Source organism: Balaenoptera borealis (genome assembly GCF_965194805.1).
Source record: "Balaenoptera borealis genome assembly, chromosome: 6".
Taxonomy (NCBI): Eukaryota; Metazoa; Chordata; class Mammalia; order Artiodactyla; family Balaenopteridae; genus Balaenoptera; species Balaenoptera borealis.
In genome coordinates, this window is record NC_138863.1 from 18,733,690 (window position 1) to 18,752,616 (window position 18,927).

General features: G+C 44.3%; 1 protein-coding gene across 2 annotated transcripts in view; it reads right to left on the bottom strand.

Moving 5' to 3' along the window:
• Positions 1 to 14,339: 14,339 nt before the first annotated feature.
• TTLL4 (tubulin tyrosine ligase like 4) overlaps positions 14,340 to 18,927 on the bottom strand; it is a 49,829-nt gene continuing 45,241 nt past the window's right edge. For both annotated transcript variants that reach the window (XM_082396552.1, XM_082396551.1), the window contains exons 13-19: positions 18,685 to 18,819; positions 18,133 to 18,270; positions 16,746 to 16,848; positions 15,909 to 16,119; positions 15,698 to 15,768; positions 15,208 to 15,293; positions 14,340 to 14,871 (exon numbers count right to left, since the gene is read on the bottom strand). In XM_082396552.1, coding sequence (XP_082252678.1) covers positions 14,613 to 14,871; positions 15,208 to 15,293; positions 15,698 to 15,768; positions 15,909 to 16,119; positions 16,746 to 16,848; positions 18,133 to 18,270; positions 18,685 to 18,819 — 1,003 coding nt within the window. In that variant the 3' untranslated portion in view covers positions 14,340 to 14,612. The remainder of the gene's footprint in view (positions 14,872 to 15,207; positions 15,294 to 15,697; positions 15,769 to 15,908; positions 16,120 to 16,745; positions 16,849 to 18,132; positions 18,271 to 18,684; positions 18,820 to 18,927) is intronic.

Genomic DNA, 18,927 nt, shown 5'->3' on the forward strand with positions numbered 1-18,927 from the left:
TAACTTACCTCTGGAGTTCTGTCTTCTCTTGGTTCTTGTCTGATAGTTCTTTATTACCTTGTTTGTTCTCTGATGCTGATTCCTTCAAGTAAATGCTGGTCATATTTTATTCAGCTTTTCAAGTTATCCTTTGAGAGAGGACTGAGTCAGGTATTAACAGAAGTGGAAATCCAATTTATGCTTTTACCTTTATTAATTATTTTTTCCCCTTCTGGGTTCATTGTCTTGATATATTATATTTTTAACTTTTTTTTTTTAATGACTGCTTAGTGAAATTTTATTTCCTAATGAATGGACTTAATGCTACACATTTTCACATCATACTATTTTGGCCATATCCAATAAGATTAAATACGCAATTTCTTTCACTGTCACTCATTTCCCAATAGTTTGTAATTTTCATTTTGATATTCTTTTTAATCTAAGTCATGTAGGAAAGTGTTTTTATTTACTTGTAAATAGTTGTAGTTTTGTTTTTTGTTTTGAAAGGGACCATTCTTTTGTTATTAACTTATAATGTTATTACATTGTGGTCAGAGTGTTAATGATCTGCTTTTTAGAATTACTAAAACATTTTTGATGGTCTAGTACTTGTTTATTTTTGCGAATATTCCATGTGTATTTTTGAAAAATATGTATTTTGTTTATTAACTTATTAATTTTGTTATTTAAACCTTCTGTAGCCTTACTTATTTTTGTCTACTTGACTTGTTAATATCTGAGAGACGCATGTTCAAGTATCCCCCAAATATTATGAATTTGTGGATGTGTCAATTTTTCTGTGTCTTACCAACAGCTTTGGTTTTATATTTTGAAGATCTGCTGTTAGGTTCATAAAGGTTCATGACTATTATATACTATATATTCTTGACTATTATATATTCTTATATAGCACCTTTTATAAATCTGAAATATTAAATTGCTTTGGATTTAGTTTGTTTGACTTTAATATTGTTACTCCTACTATCGTTATTCCTATGAATTTGTTTGATATATCTTTTATTCATCCCTCTTACTTTTCAGTCATTCTAGATTATTTTGATTTAGAAGTATCTTTCATAAATACCATGTAGCTGGATTTTTTTCTTACCTAACAAGAGAATCTTTAAATAGCAAAAATTATTTTTATAACTTGAATGAAAGTTTAAAAATAAATAAATGAAATGAAATAAAAATTTTAAACATAATGAATGGTGGGACTTCCCTGGTGGCACAGTGGTTGGGAAGCCGCCTGCCAATGCAGGGGACACGGGTTCGATCCCTGGTCTGGAAAGATCCCACATGTAGCGGAGCAACTAGGCCCGTGCGCCACAACTGCTGAGCCTGTGCTATAGAGACCGCAAGCCACAACTGCTGAAGTCCGCGCGCCTAGAGCCAGTGCTGCACTAGAGAGGCCACTGCAGTGAGAAGCCCGCACACCGGGGCAAGGAGTGGCCCCCACTCACTGCAGCTAGAGGGGGCCCGCGCGCAGCAGCGAAGACCCAGAGCAGCCAAAAATAAATAAATTTCTTAAAAAAACCATAATGAATGGTAATTCATGGAAGAGGAACTATAAATGGCTCTTTAGCCCATGCAAAAATGTTCAACTTTACTTGCAATGAAAGACAAATCAGAACTACATCAGAAACCATTTTTCACCTATAAGATTGACAAAGATCAAAAGTTTGATGCCACTATGTATTTGAGGGTATAGGGAAACAAACTCTCAGTCATGGTTTAAGGAAGTACAAATTGCTGCAGAGTTTTCAAAATTTAAAGTGCACTTACTTTTGAGCCAGCAGTTCTACTTGTAGGGATTTTTTTTCTGCGAATATACTTGCGCATTCGCAAAATCACAAATATACAAAGGTATTTATTACAGCATTGTTTGTACAGATAAAGAAAATATTGGAAACAACCTGAACCCATCAGTAGGGGATTAATGAGATAAATTATAGTAAATTCATGCATTGGAATCATTTGCAGCTTAAAAAAACAATGATACAGCTCTATGTGTACTGATATACAACAATTTCCAAGATATAAAATTAAAAAAGCAAGATGCGAAACAGTGGTATGGTAGGCTACGACAAAATTATGCCAGTGTTTGCACATGCATAGAATATCTCTGGAAGGATACACAAGAAACTTGTAATTGTAGTGGCCTCAGGGACAAAGGTGACAGGGACACAACTTCACAGCATGCTCTTTTGGCTCTTAGAATTGTGTAGTATGTACTTGTAATATGTCAGGTTTTTTTTAAGTGGCTTATTCAAAAGTCACATAGCAAAACATCTTCTTTTGACATTTCTGGAAACTTGTGTCTCAAAGTGATGTCTGGCTATCAGGTAACTTGGTCACTTGGGTCCTTACCAGGGCCAAAAAGTTTAGTAAAAGCAATAATAATGTATTAAAACAATTAAACCCGTACATACATATAGTACCTTATTTTTTCTTTCTTTTCTTTTTTCCCGTTTCTTTTCTATTTCAGGGGAAGGAGGTATCTAGAAAGAAGTATGTTGGGGAAAATGTATATTTGAAGATACCCATGAATTAAGTACAAGGACAAACAGTGTGCATTAAAAAATTGGTTTGAGGTTTGAGAGTAGGTTAAAAAACTGGTCTGATTCTTTCGTTTAATTAACTCATACATTTTTGTGATTTTGAAAATTAAAATAAACAAATAAAAACTTTCTAAGCCTCCTGAACACAGAGAATTTATGTTTACATTGCTTTCCAAGGAATTAAATTATACAGCAAAACAACCCCAAAGTAAAAATCACCCATAATCCCACCACTTATGTAAGGGAACAAGTTAAAAGACCTCTGCTTTGCTTCCCCAATTATATTCCTTCCAAATGAAGTACTGTTCATAATTTAGTGCATAATCTTCCAGACCTTGTTCTATATTTCTATAAACTTTTTTTCACCTGTAGTTGAAAAAAGCATGTTGAAATTTTAATGTGAATTCCCTTAAATATTATAAAGGCTTAGGGCTGTTTTTTAAAAAATATGCCTATTGACCATTTCTATTTCTTCTCTGAAGTCCTTAGTCATATCCTTTGATCTTTTTTTATTGGATTTTCTGTCTTTTCTTATTAGTTTGTTGGTGTTCTTTTTCTACTTAGGGAGATTAACAGATTAACCTCTGTTACATATATTACAAGTATTTTCTCCTGGTTGTCTGTTCTTTATATCCTGGCTATTATTTAGGGTATCTTTTGTTTATTTCTGTGTAGTCCAATCTGGCACTTTTTTTCTTTTTATGATTTCCGGGTTTCATATCTTTTTGAGACTACCCCAAAATTATTAGGGGAAAAAAATCCTCCTATGTTTTATCTTATATGTGATAGTTTCATTTTTCTACCTGCTACCATTTTTTTCACAGTGAGCAATTCAATCTATCTGGAATTAATTTTTGGTTTTGGTGTGACCTAGGGTCTTATTATCTAATTATTCCCACATCATTTAATTAAATAATAACTAATTATTCCAACATTATTTATTAAATAATAGCTCAGGAGTTTGCTGGATGTCCCCCATCTTCTATCTGGGAGCAACATTCTTTAAGTTACAGGACTTAGTGGAAAATTTGATCCTCCATTTCACTCCAGAACATTCCTTTGGTGCCATGTGGCTTTCAGGAGCTGCCTCTGGATCATCCTCTGATACTGCAATGACCACCAGTCCCCCCAAGGGCGACACTCCATCTTCACAGGAAGCCAGGAAAAGATGGGATGAACACACCTTTCTACCTCATGCCTCTTTAGTGTTCATAAGACCAGACAGCACTTGTTCCTTTAGCAAAGAGTTAGGACATTTCCAGAGAGAAATCACTGTGAAGAGAATCAAACATGTTAAATCTCACTTCTCCTTCAAGTTGCACAAAGGTAGGCAGCTGGTAGCCCAGACCTTCCAGACCTTGTGCTTCAGATGCTTCTCCAATAGCTTTCTAACTGGGTTCTCCAACACTTTGGTTTGTTCATTGTCCCTCTTGCATTCTCTTCTTCAAGTCTCAAAGTGGAGAAACGCTACCTTCCCTTCCTCAGGAAAACCCTAATTCTTCCCCCAAGAGGCCTGGGTTCTTTTCTTCAAATAAACTTCTGAGTCTTAGTTTGGTAGTCTCATCCAACCCTGAGTTTCATCCATGGTCCCACAGGTGCAGAGGAGATGGGCACCCAGCTTCTAAGAGATGGTAAAGGAAGAACGTCCAGTTCCTGTTTTATTTACAATCTTCCCACCCACAAGCATGGCAGCAGGGTTGCTGGTATGGTTCCTCTACTGGTTGATCTGTAAAAGTAAGCATCTCATCCTAGGTAAATTACTTTTCTTTCCCTTAAAGACTATGCAGTCTAAACCCCTATCAAAGCAAGGATATTTCCTCTCAAAATTAACAGAATCAGTGAGTAAACATTATTTTGCTGAAGAACAAAGGACTCGGTTTCTCTCCTGCTTTTCTTGAGGTCTGGGAGAGCTTCTGGCATCACAGAAGCTTTATAGCTCTTAATGGCTGTGCTCTGTGATACCCAGGAAAAAGCACCTGCCTTAGTTAAACTCTTCAAGTCAACATTGTCCTCTGATTTGGGATGGAATGGCACGGCCAATTCTTCCACACGATGCTTCCCCAGAAGTTTGAAATACCACATACATTTTTCCCTTCAATTCTAGTATGTATTTCGATCTATTTTTATACTCTCCTTCCCAGAGATCAAAAACTCTAATAGTTTTAAGCCTATAGTTTTAAGACCAGGCCAGAGACCAGAATGGGGGAGTGGTGGGAATTGGGGTAAGCTACCACCCAGCTCCAGCCAATTGTTGCCATGTGAGAATGTAGGCCTGATGTGACTAGAGGTTTGAATTCTAGAAGAATTTTTATGAGAAAACATCTGGCAGCCTTAAAAAACAAATTAATCAGCCCAAACAAAATCTGTGTGTGCCGGTTTTCACCCTCTGCTTTATTATGACCCATTTTTCTCTCTGCCTATCCTTGTGCCAGTGCAATCCTGTTTGAAATAATGCTTATATGGGCTGAACTGTCTACCCCCCAAATTTATATGTTGAAGTCCCAACCCCCAGCATCTCAGAATGTGACTATATTTGGAGATAAGACCTTTAAAGAGGTAATTAAGGTAAAATGAAGTTGAGTGGGCCCTTAATCAATATGGCCAGCATCCTTATAAGAAGAGGAGTTTGGACACAGATACACACAGTATCGAAGACCAAGTGAAGACACCTGAGGAGGATGTCTTCATGCCAAGGAGAGAGATCTTTGAAGAAACCAACCCTGCTGAAACCTCAGCTGGCTCTCAGACTTCCAGCTTCCAGAACTGTGAGAAAATAAATTTCTGCTGTTTAAGTTACTCAGTCTGTGGCAATTTGTCTGCTTTTCTTGAGTCTGTGGCAGCCCTAAAAAACTAATACACCACCTCTTTATAAAAAGACCTCCTGGGCTTCCCTGGTGGCGCAGTGGTTAAGAATCCACCTGCCAATGCAGGGGACACGGGTTTGAGCCCTGGTCTGGGAAGATCCCACATGTCACGGAGCAACTAAGCCTGTGTGCCACTACTACTGAGCCTGTGCTCTAGAGCCTGCGAGCCACAACTGCTGAGCCTGCGTGCCACAGCTAATGAAGCCCATGTGCCTAGAGCCCATGCTCCGCAACAAGAGAAGCCAACGCAATGAGAAGCCTGCGCACCACAACAAAGAGTAGCCCCCGCTCGCTGCAACTAGAGAAAGCCTGCACGCAGCAACAAAGACCCAATGCAGCCAAAAATAAATAAAATAAATAAATTTTAAAAAATAAAAAGACCTCCTACTCAGAGCAACTTATTTGAATATCACAGTCTCCCTGAATAGAGGTCATTATTCTTCTCCTCCAGATAAGAAAAATATAGTTCAGGGACGTAAAGAACAGTAAGTGGCAGAGCCAGACTTAAGACCCAGGGCTTTGCGTACTGAGTTTAATGTTCTTTCCACTAGATTTGAGGTGAGAGGGGAAGGACTAGGTAGTATGAATATTTCTACCGCAGAAATGGGAAATCAAGAGGAGCCCACTATCACCCTGATAACCATATGCTGGGTGATGGTCCATAAGAAGGTAGAACCACTTGCCTGGCCCTGCATGATGGCATCTTCCTGAAGCAAACAGTACTCTTCAGCTGTAGTGACTTGCAGGGGTGGTAGCTCACTGTTATCCCATCCAGGGCTTCCATGCTGAAGTCTCTAGAAACAACATCAAGGTTATGAGCTGGCCTTCTGAGTCTGGAAGACTTTTGTTTGGAATTCCATTTTGTATCGGAAAGTTATTGTCAGTAAATTTAGGGATATCCGCTGCTGTATAATAAAGAATTTGTCTGGTCTTTGTCCCAGGTTCCTGAGATAGAGCTTCTAACTGTTGGAATTTTGTGAGTGATAGGAATGTCTTTGTTATTCAGGGTCGATCTTTAGATAGTTTCAGGATGGGAGCTGGTCATGCTGGAAAGATTGCTCACATAATTATAGGGTTGGGACTTCGAGCCAGGTGATACCAGCTCAACCTCTGGGAAGGGGACGGAGGCCGGAGACTGAGTTCAGTCACAACGCCACTGATTCTATCAATCCTGCCTATGTAATGAAACCCCAATAAAAACTCTGGACACCAAAGCTCAGTTGAGCTTCCTTGTTGGTGCTGGGAGGGTGATACATCCTGATTCCATAGGAGAGGACATGGACGTTCCATGTTCAAGACCTTTCTAGAGCTCATCGTATAGGTCTCTTCTTTTGGCTGGTCCTGATTCATAAGCATAATAATAAAACTGTAATTGTAAGTATAGAGCTTTCCTGAGTTCTGTGAATCATTCTAGTGAATTATCAAACCTCAGGGGGTTGCAGGAACATGTGAATTTGTAGCCAGTTGGTGAAAACTACAGGTAGCCTAGGGACCCCCAGACTTGTGGCTGGCATCTGAAGTGAAGGCAGTCTAGCTGGGGACTATGCCTTTAAACTGTAGTCTGCACTAACTCCAGGTTTAGTGTCAGAATTGCAGTATTGCACCTGCCCTTTCCTTTCCTTGTGGTTGGTTCTAATTTTGAGGGATTACATTGTGCCTAACACATGTGACGGCCCCAAACTGGTCCTCAGCTACTATTAGCCTATGCTGCCATTAACTGAAACATCTTCATTTCTACCTGGCTTCACTCTCTACCCCTATTCCTGACCAAAAGTCTCTCAAATCCATCTCTCTCTCTCTCTCTCTCTTTCTCACTCTCTCTCTTTCCTACTTTCCCACTTCCACAGCCTTTATGGGCCCCTGGGAGCATGTGGCTCTTTCTGAAGGAGAACTTGGAGGTCATCTCAGGCCTATCTGCCTACATGTCTCAGATGTCCTCATACCTGGCATGAGGAAACCTCTGGGACTTCCCTTACAGGAAGCAGGTACAGGTCTTTTTTGTTCTCAGATTCTCAGTCATTGGCAGAGGAGAAGTGCAGGACACAGGCCCCTATATCAGGGACACACATCAGCCTAGAAGAAGGAGGAGGAGGAGGAAGAGAAGAAGGGGAATGGAGAAGGAAGAAGAATTAACATTTGAGGACTCGCTATGTATCAGGCACTGTTCTGACCACTTTTCTAATATTAATTCATTTGATTCCTGCATCAACTCTAAGAGTTAATAATGCTATTATCCTAATATTTTACAAAACAGTGGGGCAGAGATTTAAAATAATTTTCTCAAGTCATACAGCTAGTAAAGTCAGAGCCAGAATTCAGGAACCGGGGTCCCAGTGATTATGAATGAGCTGTACTGCCTTCTTTTCCATAGACCTCAGCATCACTGCCTTCCCTTCTACCAGCTAAGGTAACTCTTCTGCCCTCAGAGAAGAAAATCCTGGCTCCCAGTAATCAAATATTTTGTTTTAAGTATTTCAGCATTTGTCTGAAGTTCAACTTTCGCAAAGCAAATAACTATTTTGTTCTCTGCTGTGTCAGTCTTTCCCTAAAGGGAATGAGATGAAACGCTCCAACCACTGCTTCCTTAATGTGGGAGGGCCACTCGATTACAAGGGAGCAGCTGGGGTTGTTGCTATAATCTGACACTTGAATGAGGCTCCCTATCCTGAAACAACAAGAGGCAGAATGATTCAGTGAAAAGAGCATGAGTTTTATTAAAATGCTCATAATGTTTCATTAAGAAACAAAAACAAATTACAGAACCCTTTCAACAGTTGGTTCTCTCTCTCTCACACACACACACAATTGGAAATATACACACCAAATTTAATAATAATTTAATTTTTTAATATAAATTTATTTATTTTTGGCTGCATTGGGTCTTCGTTGCTGCACACGGGCTTTCCCTAGTTGCCGCGAGTGGGGGCTACTCTTCGTTGCATCACCCTAATCTCTGCCCTCATATTCACATGGCATATTCCCTGTGTGCATATCTGTGTCCAAATTTCCCCTTTTCATCAGGATACCAGTCATATTGGAATAGGGGCCCACCCTACTCCAGTATGACCTCATCTTAAGTAGTTATATCTGCAATGACCCTATTGCCTAATAAGGTCACAATATGATCAGTACTTCAGCCTACGTATTTGGGGGCACACAATTCACCCCGTCACTAGCATATTCCTAGGAGTGGAGTTCCCAGGTCAGATGAGCTACTGATAATACTGTGATAATGACATTATCAGTCTTAGTATGCAGCTCTCTGCAATAATTACGATATACATGGTATATTTAGAATTTGCATTTTCCTGATGGCTAATGTGGGACACTGTTTTTTCCAAAGGTAGCTGCAACAATTTTTTTCTTTTTTTTTTTGGCTGTGTTGGGTCTTTGTTGCTGCGCCCGGGGTTTCTCTAGTTGCGGCGAGCGGGGGCTACTGTTCGTTGTGGTGTGCGGGCTTCCCACTGCGGTGGCTTTTCTTGTTGCGGAGCATGGGCTCTACACGCATGCGCTTCAGTAGTTGTGGCTCGCGGGCTCAGTAGTTGTGGTGCACGGGCTTAGTTGCTCCGTGGCATGTGGGAACTTCCTGGACCAGGGCTCGAACCCGTGTCCCTTGCATTGGCAGGCGGATTCTTAAATCTTGACTGCCTTTTAAATTTTAACTATTCTAGGGTCTTCCCTGGTGGTGTAGTGGATAAGACTCTGTGCTCCCAATGCAGGGGGTCCGGGTTCTGTCCCTGGTCAGGGAATGAGATCCCACATGCCTGCCGCAACTACGTTTGCATGCCACAACTCAGGAGCCCTGGAGCCACAACTAAGCAGCTGGTGAGCCACACCTAAGGAGCCCATGTGCTGCAACTAAGGAGGCTGCAAGCTGCAACTAAGGAGCCCGCCTGCTGCAAGTAAGACCTCATGCAACCAAATAAATATTTTTTAAAAATAAAAATACATAAATTTTAACTATTCTAGTGTCATCTCATTGTGCTTTTAATATGCGTATGCATCATGAAATGGTATCTCCTTGGCCTTTTTAAAGTCAGCTTTATTTCCTTATAAGAAAATTCATCCATCTTAAGTATATAATTCAATGAGTTTCAACAAACATGGTCGTATAGCCACCATCACGATCAAGGTATAGAATATTTCCAACGTGCCCCTCAACTGTCCCTCCCCTCTGTCATCTATAGTCCTTAGCAACCACTGATAAGCTTTCTGTCCCTAGTTTGCCTTTTTTAGAATGTTATATAAATGGAATCATAAAGTATGTAGTCTTTTGTCTCTGGCTTCTTTCACTCAGCATAATGCTCTTGAGATTCATCCATGTTGTTGCACGCGTCAGTTTATTCCTTTTTTTTACCTAAGTAGTATTGAACAGATATATCACAATTTGTTTATTCATTCACTAGTTGTTGGATATTTGGGTTGTTTCCAGGGTTTTGCTATTATGAATAAAACTGCTGTGAACATTTGCAAGCAGGAGTGAATTGCTGGGTCGTATGTTGAGTGTATTTCACTTCATAAGAACCTACTGAGCTATTTTCCAATGTACCGTTTTGCATTCCCACCAGCAATGTATGTGTTCCAGCTGCTCCATGTTTGCAGACACTTGGTATTTTCAGCCTCTTTCATCTGAGCCATTCTGCTGTGTAAGTGGTGTCTCCTCGCAGTTTTTCTTTTCTTTTTTTTTCCAAACGCTTATGTTGAGGGCTGACTTTCAATAGCTTGCAGTGAGGGAGCTGTTCAACTACACACAACTCTGACCTAGAAGCAGGTTGTCTATGAATGGTTTAACACCAGATTCCCCAGGAATGTGCCTTGCGTGACATGCAAGGAGGCAGCCCCCCTTTCTCTGAACTAGAGGCTCTCGGCTCAGGCCCCCGCCCTGCGTGTGCTATGGGCCTCACGGGGGAGAGAGGGAAGCACTTGGCCGCCTGCCTGAAGTAGGGACAGCGGGACCAGCCAAGGAGGCTTAGCCATGACTGCCCTGTGGTTCTGCCTTGCTGGGATTGTTATTTAGAGGTTCGGTCATAATCCCACAGTTGGTAGCTTTTCCCCGTTGGCTCCTCAGCCTGTGTCATTATAGTCTTAACCGCACTTCTCTGACAAGTAATGTTAAGGGCTTCAATTTTTCTAAATGAATTATCTTGATTAAATCACCAGTTTGCCATCCCATGTTTATCACAGTTTTGTAAGAGCAACATGCTACTATAATAGTATCACAGTACCATTATAATAGTAACATGCTGTGTTACACAGTATGTTAGTTACTTTATGAAAATGGTTTTGGTGGTGTTAACTGTTTTTTATTTTTTTTAAATCTGCATTATATATGTATCAGGCACTTTACTAGGTGCTTTATGTATATTCTGCCCCCCACCCCCTTTAACCCTCATAACTACCCTACAAGGTAAGCTCTGGTCTCCTCACTTTACTAGTTGAAATTTAGAGATTATTCTCTTTTCAAAATTGTGTTGGATTTCCCCATGACAGTCTATAGCATTCCATGTGTCTCAGTCCATTATAATAATTAAGGCACAAATGGGTTTTAGAAAACACCCACCTTGCTATTGATCCCTCTCATATTCTTTCACCTATGAGAAATCTGCCAAGAGCAACATAAAGGCTGCTTGCAGCTCTCAATGCTCCAAAGCTGATGAACAGTCAAGTCAAATGAGCCTGACATTAACAAGGGTGCAAACTGCTACAGGGAGATCTAAATGACCGAGTGTTGTTTGAGAGGCTGGATTAGACTCTCAAGTGGCATGAAATGGAGCTCCCTCAACTACACACCTCTGAAAACCATCAGTGTTTCAAAGCAGTTGGGGAATCCACGCCGTAAACAGAGCTTAGTCTTAGGACAAATCCAGAGGAAGCCAGGAGAGGAGGTCCCCCGGCTGCCTTTGGTGACTACCTTATTTGGGTAACTAATTCAGCTGTGGAAGGAAGTGGAGCAGACTGTGCACCTGGATTATCAACCTCCTGCACTGGCCCACGGTTGGATGGTCCCAGAGGGCAATAAGGTGTGTCCTTTTGATAGGGTCACAGGAGGCACAATCACCCTCAACTAAATAGCCTCAAATCATAAGAATGTACCTGTAACGACAAGCGTCCCTCGGCACAGCTGTTATGTTGGTGCATGTTCTTTGGCTCCAGTTCAAGGTCTCTATTTTCTGTGCCCTGCTCCTCCCCTCTCCAGCCCCCAGGCATACGTTGCTCCCTTATGCTCCCTTTCTTATCAAAGCTTCTCTCTGAATAGGACTGAATAAGCCCAATTCACATACTTTTAATTTGCACTCTGTCTGTGAAATATTTAACTAAAGAAATAAATCCCCAACAAAGTGTGAAACAGTAGAATGAATAATGGTGATAGGGTGAAGGTAGGGGTGATGAGGTATCACCCAGGCCAAACCCTGTTCTGGCCTTCTTCACTTCTAAAATGTCTCTATAGCTGCCTCATTCCTTAGTGGAAAGGGTTTTACATTTCTTGCCTGCCTTTCCCTAACCAAGGAACAGGGCTTGGATAGCAAATGGAGAAAGGAGTAACCATGCATTAAGTCCTATGTCCTAAGTGTTTTTACTATGTTTTGCTTAATTTTCACAACCTTACAATGTAGGTATTAAATTCGTATTATTTAAAAACTTTGAAAAGTTAGATGACATGCCCAAGGCTACACAAAGGAACTGAGATTTGAGCCCTAGGTCAGACTCCAAGGTTCACGCTCTTTTCTTATCCCCATGCCACCTCGCCATTAAGTATTCATTCTAAGTTCCTTAGTGTCTGATCAAGCTTGAGTGAATTTGAAGTAAACAGAAATGATAACCACTCTCCTTCCCCCTCCCCCCGCCCCCACCCCACCCCCAAATCCTTACTCCAGTGCTTCAGAAATACCCTGTACACTGCGTTCCTTGACTCAGGAGCACTTGCTCCCCTTTCTCCAAACAGGGACTGGGTACATTATCAAGTTAGGAAAAAACTGACATGTTCTGACAAACATCTACTCTACTATACCCTCAAATTTAAACTTTCCCCAAAATCTCATTACTTCCCCCAAATTCCTTATTTAGCTGAATACCTTATACTGTGGGTATGCAGTGCTAAGTATGTATGCTGAATTCTTAATAAGCAAGATTTCATTTTCTTCCAAGGCTGAAAGGGAAGTATGACACATTAGCCTCATTCCTTTCTCCAACCCAGCAACACACACACACCCACCAGATACTCAAAGGTGATGAAAACTTTAAAAGTATAAACATGTTTTAAGCTACTAAGAACACTCTACTTCCATCACTCATTTAATTTCCCCACAGCCCACTCCCCCGCTTCCCATCATGCTGCAGAGCCGGTCCCTTCTCCAGTTACGGGGATGGGAATGGTTGTGCCGTCCATCTGGGGATTCTCGGAAGGCAAAGTATTGAAGCTGGTTTCCAGGGAGTGGCACAGCTCAGTCAGGCCTCCACACCTAAGCCTTTGCACCAGAGGATGAGCCACAACAAAACTGCTTAAGCAGGTGGCTAATTTTCCTAGGAAGGTTGCTTCCTGCCCTCGTCACAAGGTTTGACATTTGCACTAGAACACTGCACCCACTCTTGCAGGACGAGAGGGAGTTGGCTTCAAGTCTATCAGAAGAGATTTAACAGGACTGTCAAGGACCTCTCCTGCGGACCTGACTTTGAAGTCCTTACCACTGCACAGCAGTGACCCAGGATTTTGCCATCAAGCTTTCTTCACAACTGTCAACATGGCCTTCACACATCAACTGTGTGGCCTTGAACGCAGTCAGGCCTCTCAGTGATTTTTCCAGGGCTCCCTCCCAACTCACCACAGAACTCCTGGAGCCACGAAGCAGGATATCTCTCCCAAGCTCAGGAATGAAGGCAGAGAAAGCCTGGGGTCAGACCGTGAGCAGAGCATCCTGCCTGATGTGCCAAAGGGAAAACCTGGGTAACTGAGTCAAGGGGCCAGTTGGCTTCTTGTTGGGACTCGCTGATAGAAAAATGAAATGAAGTAAAGGGATTGTAGGGCTGGGGAGGGGGCGAGCAGCAACCAGAAGTGCCCGGTTAAGGAGGAGCATCGTTCAAGTGAAAACAACCTTTCTGATCCAAACCCTCCCACCTTGGCTTCCCCCTGGGCCCAGGAGAGAGAGAGGTAGAGCTTCTGGTTAGGTGTTTGTGTCCCGTGAGACCTCCATATGTACAGTTCACGTGGTCAACATTTACTGAGTACAAGGTTTAGTCAGGAGCCTGACTGGAAGCCCATCCTACGACGGTGGCTGCTCCTGAAACCCGCCCTCCAGGCCACCAGAGTCTGCATGCCCTAGCGACCTGTGAGCCAGACCCCGAACACCAGAGAGAGTGAAGGGGGAACCACAGCTCCTTCCACCCTCCCCTTGGATTGCGTCCTTTGATATATGGACCCAGACAGGCAACAGCAAGTGGGATTATCCGGGCTCCTTTACTGCAGCCATGGGAAATTCACAAAGTTCATAAAACCTCTCACCTCACAGGGAGACAAGAGCTGAAGGGGTAACATCCATGAGAGAGAAGTCTAGAAGGTTGAACAAGTAGTGATGTGAGGTCAGAAAAGGAAGACCTAGGGCTACTGGCTGGGTGGGTGTATGAAAGGAGAAATGGTCTGGAGGTGGGGATGCCCCCAAGACTAGGACGATAGGAAATGGGTTCAGCATGTCATGGCCTCTGCCTGCTTGTCTACTGAGGAGGTCTGAAGGCTTCTGAAAGTGACTCCTCAGGACAGAGGGTTGGGGAGGCGGGAGGGTGAGACCTGAGGAAATAAGGACCCTCAGAGGAACCTCCTCAATTACATAGAGAGCAAGGGACTTCAGGCCCGAATATGTTCAGTATGTTTTCTCCTCTTGAGCCGTAACGCAGTCACCGCACCAAGGCCTAAAACAAACCACACATGGTTCTCTAAAGGTAGAAACCAAACCCTGCTTTATAAGGCTGAGTGGCCATCATTGGCTTCTCCGCTGAGATACGAGGTGCCAGCCAGTGAACCTTCCTCACCTCGTCCCCCTCCCCACCACCCCTCCAGCCCGCCAGACACCTCCCTCTACAACTCAACCACTTCAAAAAATACTCGGAGGAGGGGCGAGGTGGAGGGGTGGGAGCTCAGGCTGGCCGGCCGGCCGGTTCCCATGAGGTAGCTAACGCTGGTGCACCTGGGCAGGGGCTAGTGGAGAGAGGCCCGTCACAGACTCACAGCAGCCAGGAGGGAGTCACCAGCTGACTGGGAGGTGGGGGAGGCAGAAAGCCTCGAAGTCTGACCAGAGTACTTGATCAAGGGTAACGTCTGTGTGGAGAGGCTGGGCTCTTTGCTGGTGTCCTCACTGTCCTTTGAGGAACTGGGTTTCCTGGGGAAAGGGGAAAGGCCAGCTTGGGTCTTCGTGGGCTTGGGCATGGTCCCATCTTCAGAGAGTGGTATGCTTCCCTTGGAGGAGCCATGTTTTCTGAAGGGAACAGAGGGAGGAAGAAATGGCTGAGACATTGTGTAGCTGAGACTTTAACCCACGATCTGCTACCTTCAGAGTCCAGAGCAGGCATTCACCGTATTCATTTCAGTATGGCTGCAAGTGGCTGCCTTTGCGGATGAGTCTGTGCCCCAGCTCAGCTTTGCTGGGCACACCAAGAGCCACCAGGAAGAAGGTACCGTGGCTGCATATTCTTATACTCCCACCAACCCCCAACTGGAGAACGCTGATCTCATCATACTCTGGGAAGAGAGGGAGGAAGAAAACTCCCCGAATTCACACTCAACGCCCTTCCCTTGCCCAGGCAGCACTCACCCCAGCTTGCCAGTCTCCGATTTGGAGAAATCATTGAGTGTCGCATCACCCTTTGGGACAGTCAGAATTGATGTCGGGAGAGTCCACTAAAAGCAAAGGAAGCAATGAGGCCAAAGGGCGAGGTAGAGGTCAGGGGAGAGTGTCTGGGTCTTAGGACTCTTTCCCAGCTCTACCTCTGAGTGATCAAAGGGCTCTTCCTTTCCCTACCCTGCAGGAATGGGCCCATATGGGGAGAAATCTTGGTCCTCTCTTGATTCAGATAAGACGTTGAGGCTACAAAGCACCTGATCCTTGAAAGAAAGGCATCCAGGGAATCCTGGAGGCAATTATTCCCTTGAAAGGGAAGGGTCCTGAGACACAGAGACCTGCAGAACCTTGGGAAGAAGTGAGAGGGTCTGGACCTACACCCAACCCATGCTGCACTCTTAAGGTGCAAGAGGGAGGGGCCTGAGGTAGGACTGTCCCCCTTCACCCCAGTGGCACTACTCACCACTGGAGCAGAATCAGAGATGGCTCCTGTGTGGAACCCTTTGTAGCACCAACTCCGAAGCAGATCTACTCCTAGGACAAGATTAACAAGGGTGGGACTTAAGAGGGTGGAATCAACTGGCCTATTCTTCTTGCCACAGAGGCTCACTTCTTGGTCTATTGGGATTTAATCTCTCATTAAACATGGCATGTGGGCAGGGAGGACACATCACCTTTGAGCTTGTTGCCATGGTACTTCTGCTCCCACTGGGTGGTGAGAATGTTGAAATATCGTGGCTGCTCAAAAAAGCGGAGATAGCGAGAAGAGATTCGAGAAGGAAAAATTCGTTCAAATTGACCACGGCGAGAAAACTCATCCTCCATCTCAACCAGAACCCGAACATCATCTGGCGTCAGGACATCCAGCACAGATGAATAGAAGTCCTGTGGCCCAAGGAACAGGGGGGAAAAGGGTATGACAAAGAGTGTAAGCCAGAGGTAGAGAATCAAAAAGCTGGGGGATGGGGAGTACAGCTCTGGGGTCCTAAGGCTCCAGGACCAAAGGACCACCAAGGCAGTCTGGTGGGCACACTCTGGACCTCATCTATTCCCAAGTCTGCTGAGCTTATTCGGGGGATGAAGAGACTCTTGGCGGGGGTGAGGGGAGACAGGGGGCACAGAGGTTAAGTGATTTATTGGATGAAGTCAAGATCAGAACCCAGATTTGGCCACAGCCTTGTGTCTGCCACACTTCCATCTGATTCCCTCATCTGCTCTGAGAAAGTCAAGCCTTCCAGGAGCTCAGTGCCCCTCAGGGAAAGAAACCCAAAGGGTCTATAGCTCTATAAGAAGGGTGGGCTGGTACAGCACTTTGCTAAGAGCAGTGGTTGTTGAACATGTGATAAGGGTCATCAACTCTCTCCGGAATGACATACATTCCAACAAATCCCTGCACACCAGGGGATGTAGGAAATCCTGCCCTAGAGGGAAGAAAAACTGCTTGCCTTGGGGCTCCACAGGTTTGACCAGGGAAGCTTTCTGCTAGCACTGGGGTGAAGGCAATTTCCTACCTGATCAGGAATTTTCTGGGTCAGGTAATAGGCTTTCTTCATCTTCTGTGCAGTGAAGTACTCCGGGGCCATTCGACATCTGTCCCTGGGGGAGCTGGGCAGGCTAAGGCAGAGGGTGGAAAGGGGGCAAAGGGTAAGGTCAACAGCTTCACATCCTGAGGACATGTAGAGAGAGGGTCCAGCCCAGGAAGACACCCTTCTCAAGAGAAGACAAAGAAGGATGGACAGAAGTTCGTTACGTGAGTAAATCAGACTGCAATGCACTGCATTCCAGTAGCCTGAGACTCAAAGATGAAGCACCATGTAAGAACTAAAAGAGTACAAAGCACCCTCTTTAAGTTGTACTTAAATGATAAAAAAGGAGGACCATGGAACAATCACTGTATATATTTCAGTTTAGTTTAATTTAGTGAATACTTACTATAATAAATATCCAGCTTGGCCCTACTGGCTATGTGATCCTGGACAAATTCCCTGACCTCCCTGCACCTCAGTTTCATCACCCACATTACAACAATTACTGCTGAGAGAGACACAAAGATGGCCTCCAAGAAGCTCACAGGATTGCATGTGTCAAATGACAAATAACTGTAGCACAGAGCCAAATATAAGTCTACAAGGTATAGTGGGGAAAGCAAGTTTTGTTACCAAAAATTTGAGCTCCCTTTCCTCAAGAGTGGTTCTGAGTGCTTTGGGGGTGTGGAGGAGAGAGCCCACATTGAGCCGGTTTCATGAAGATGCTGCCTTCAGCTAGGCTTTGATGGATGGGTGAGGTTGAAACAGGGAGGTCTTGATGAGTGGAAGGAGGAAGAAATCCCATGAGCAGAGGAGGGGACACCATAGGGGAACAATGAGAAGCAGTGAACATTTCAGAGAGGAGACTAGACTAACTGATACTTAAGGATTCTTCCAACCTTAAGGTTCTATGGGCGATCCAGTTTGTCAGAGCACAGGAGCTGGGAAGAGGAATTAAGGGAGGGGTGCCTGGGAAAAAGAGGTTGAGGCCTTGAATGTCTGCTTGAGGAATTTTTTTTTTTTGGCTGTGCCGCGCGGCTGGTGGGATCGTAGTTCCCCGACCAGGGACTGAACCCAGGCCCTCAGCAGTGAAAGCGTGGAGTCTTAACCACTAGACCGCCAGGGAATCCCCTGCTTGAGGAATTTAAAGCTGATCCCCCAGGCTCCGTGGGGATTCCTGGGCAGGGGAGCAATTAAGCAAACAGGCTTTTAGGGGCACTGACATGGCAGTGGTGTGTGAGTAGATTGCAGGGGCAGACCCAGCAGCAAGGGAGACCAAGCAGGAGGGAGCGCACAGACACCATCCCTTCCCAGAGTCTCTATGGGGCTGCTCATGCTGCCAGCCAAGCTGCAGACAAGCAAGGAGGCTGACCTGGTGGTGGAGCTGGTGGAGCTACTGGAGCTGGAAGCGATATCCTCTGCGCTGGGCAGAACAAAGCCCGCCAGGTTCAGAAGGTCACGGATCATCTGGCCTTTGATGCTGATGTCCAGTGGAGAGTTGGAGTGGAGGCTTCAGGGACAGGATCCAAAGAGTGGTAAAAGCAGATGCCAAAACTGTTTCCAGTCACAAGTCCCAGTCAAGGCCAGCCCGATTTACATCCAAACTCATGAGCACCATCACGGGGGTCTTCTTGCCCCACGGATAGTGAATAACCTCACACAGGGTGGTTCCTGCCTATGACCTTGCTAGGGAAAAGCATGCAGTAGGCATCAAGTTTAAAAGAGTAACTTTTAACAATCTGTCTCCAATGTCAGAGAACCTTGAGATAATGGCAAAGAATAAGGGAATGCGTAAACAGACCATGAAGGGAAAACACATATTCTAGTGAAGGAAAGGTTTTCCCAAAGTCAGCAAGACCGGAGCAGAAACAGGATCATGAGGACACAGAAAGGCCTCTACTGTGAGTGCCCTGAGAATACCTACCTTGGGGAGATGTTGACTTCCAGGACCCAGGGCTTGAGGTTCTCATCCAGCATGATGTCGAAACCGAAGAGCTCGTGGCAGCTGTAGGGCCGCCGCACGTACATCTTCAGCAGGCTGGTCACATAGGGTTCTGACCTGGTCATAGGGAGGAGAAAGTATTCAGCTCAGCTCCTCGCAAAGGCTCTACCTAGAGCTGCCCTGCCAATGGAGTGGCTCAGAGATGGGAGAGCAGAAGCAACCCAG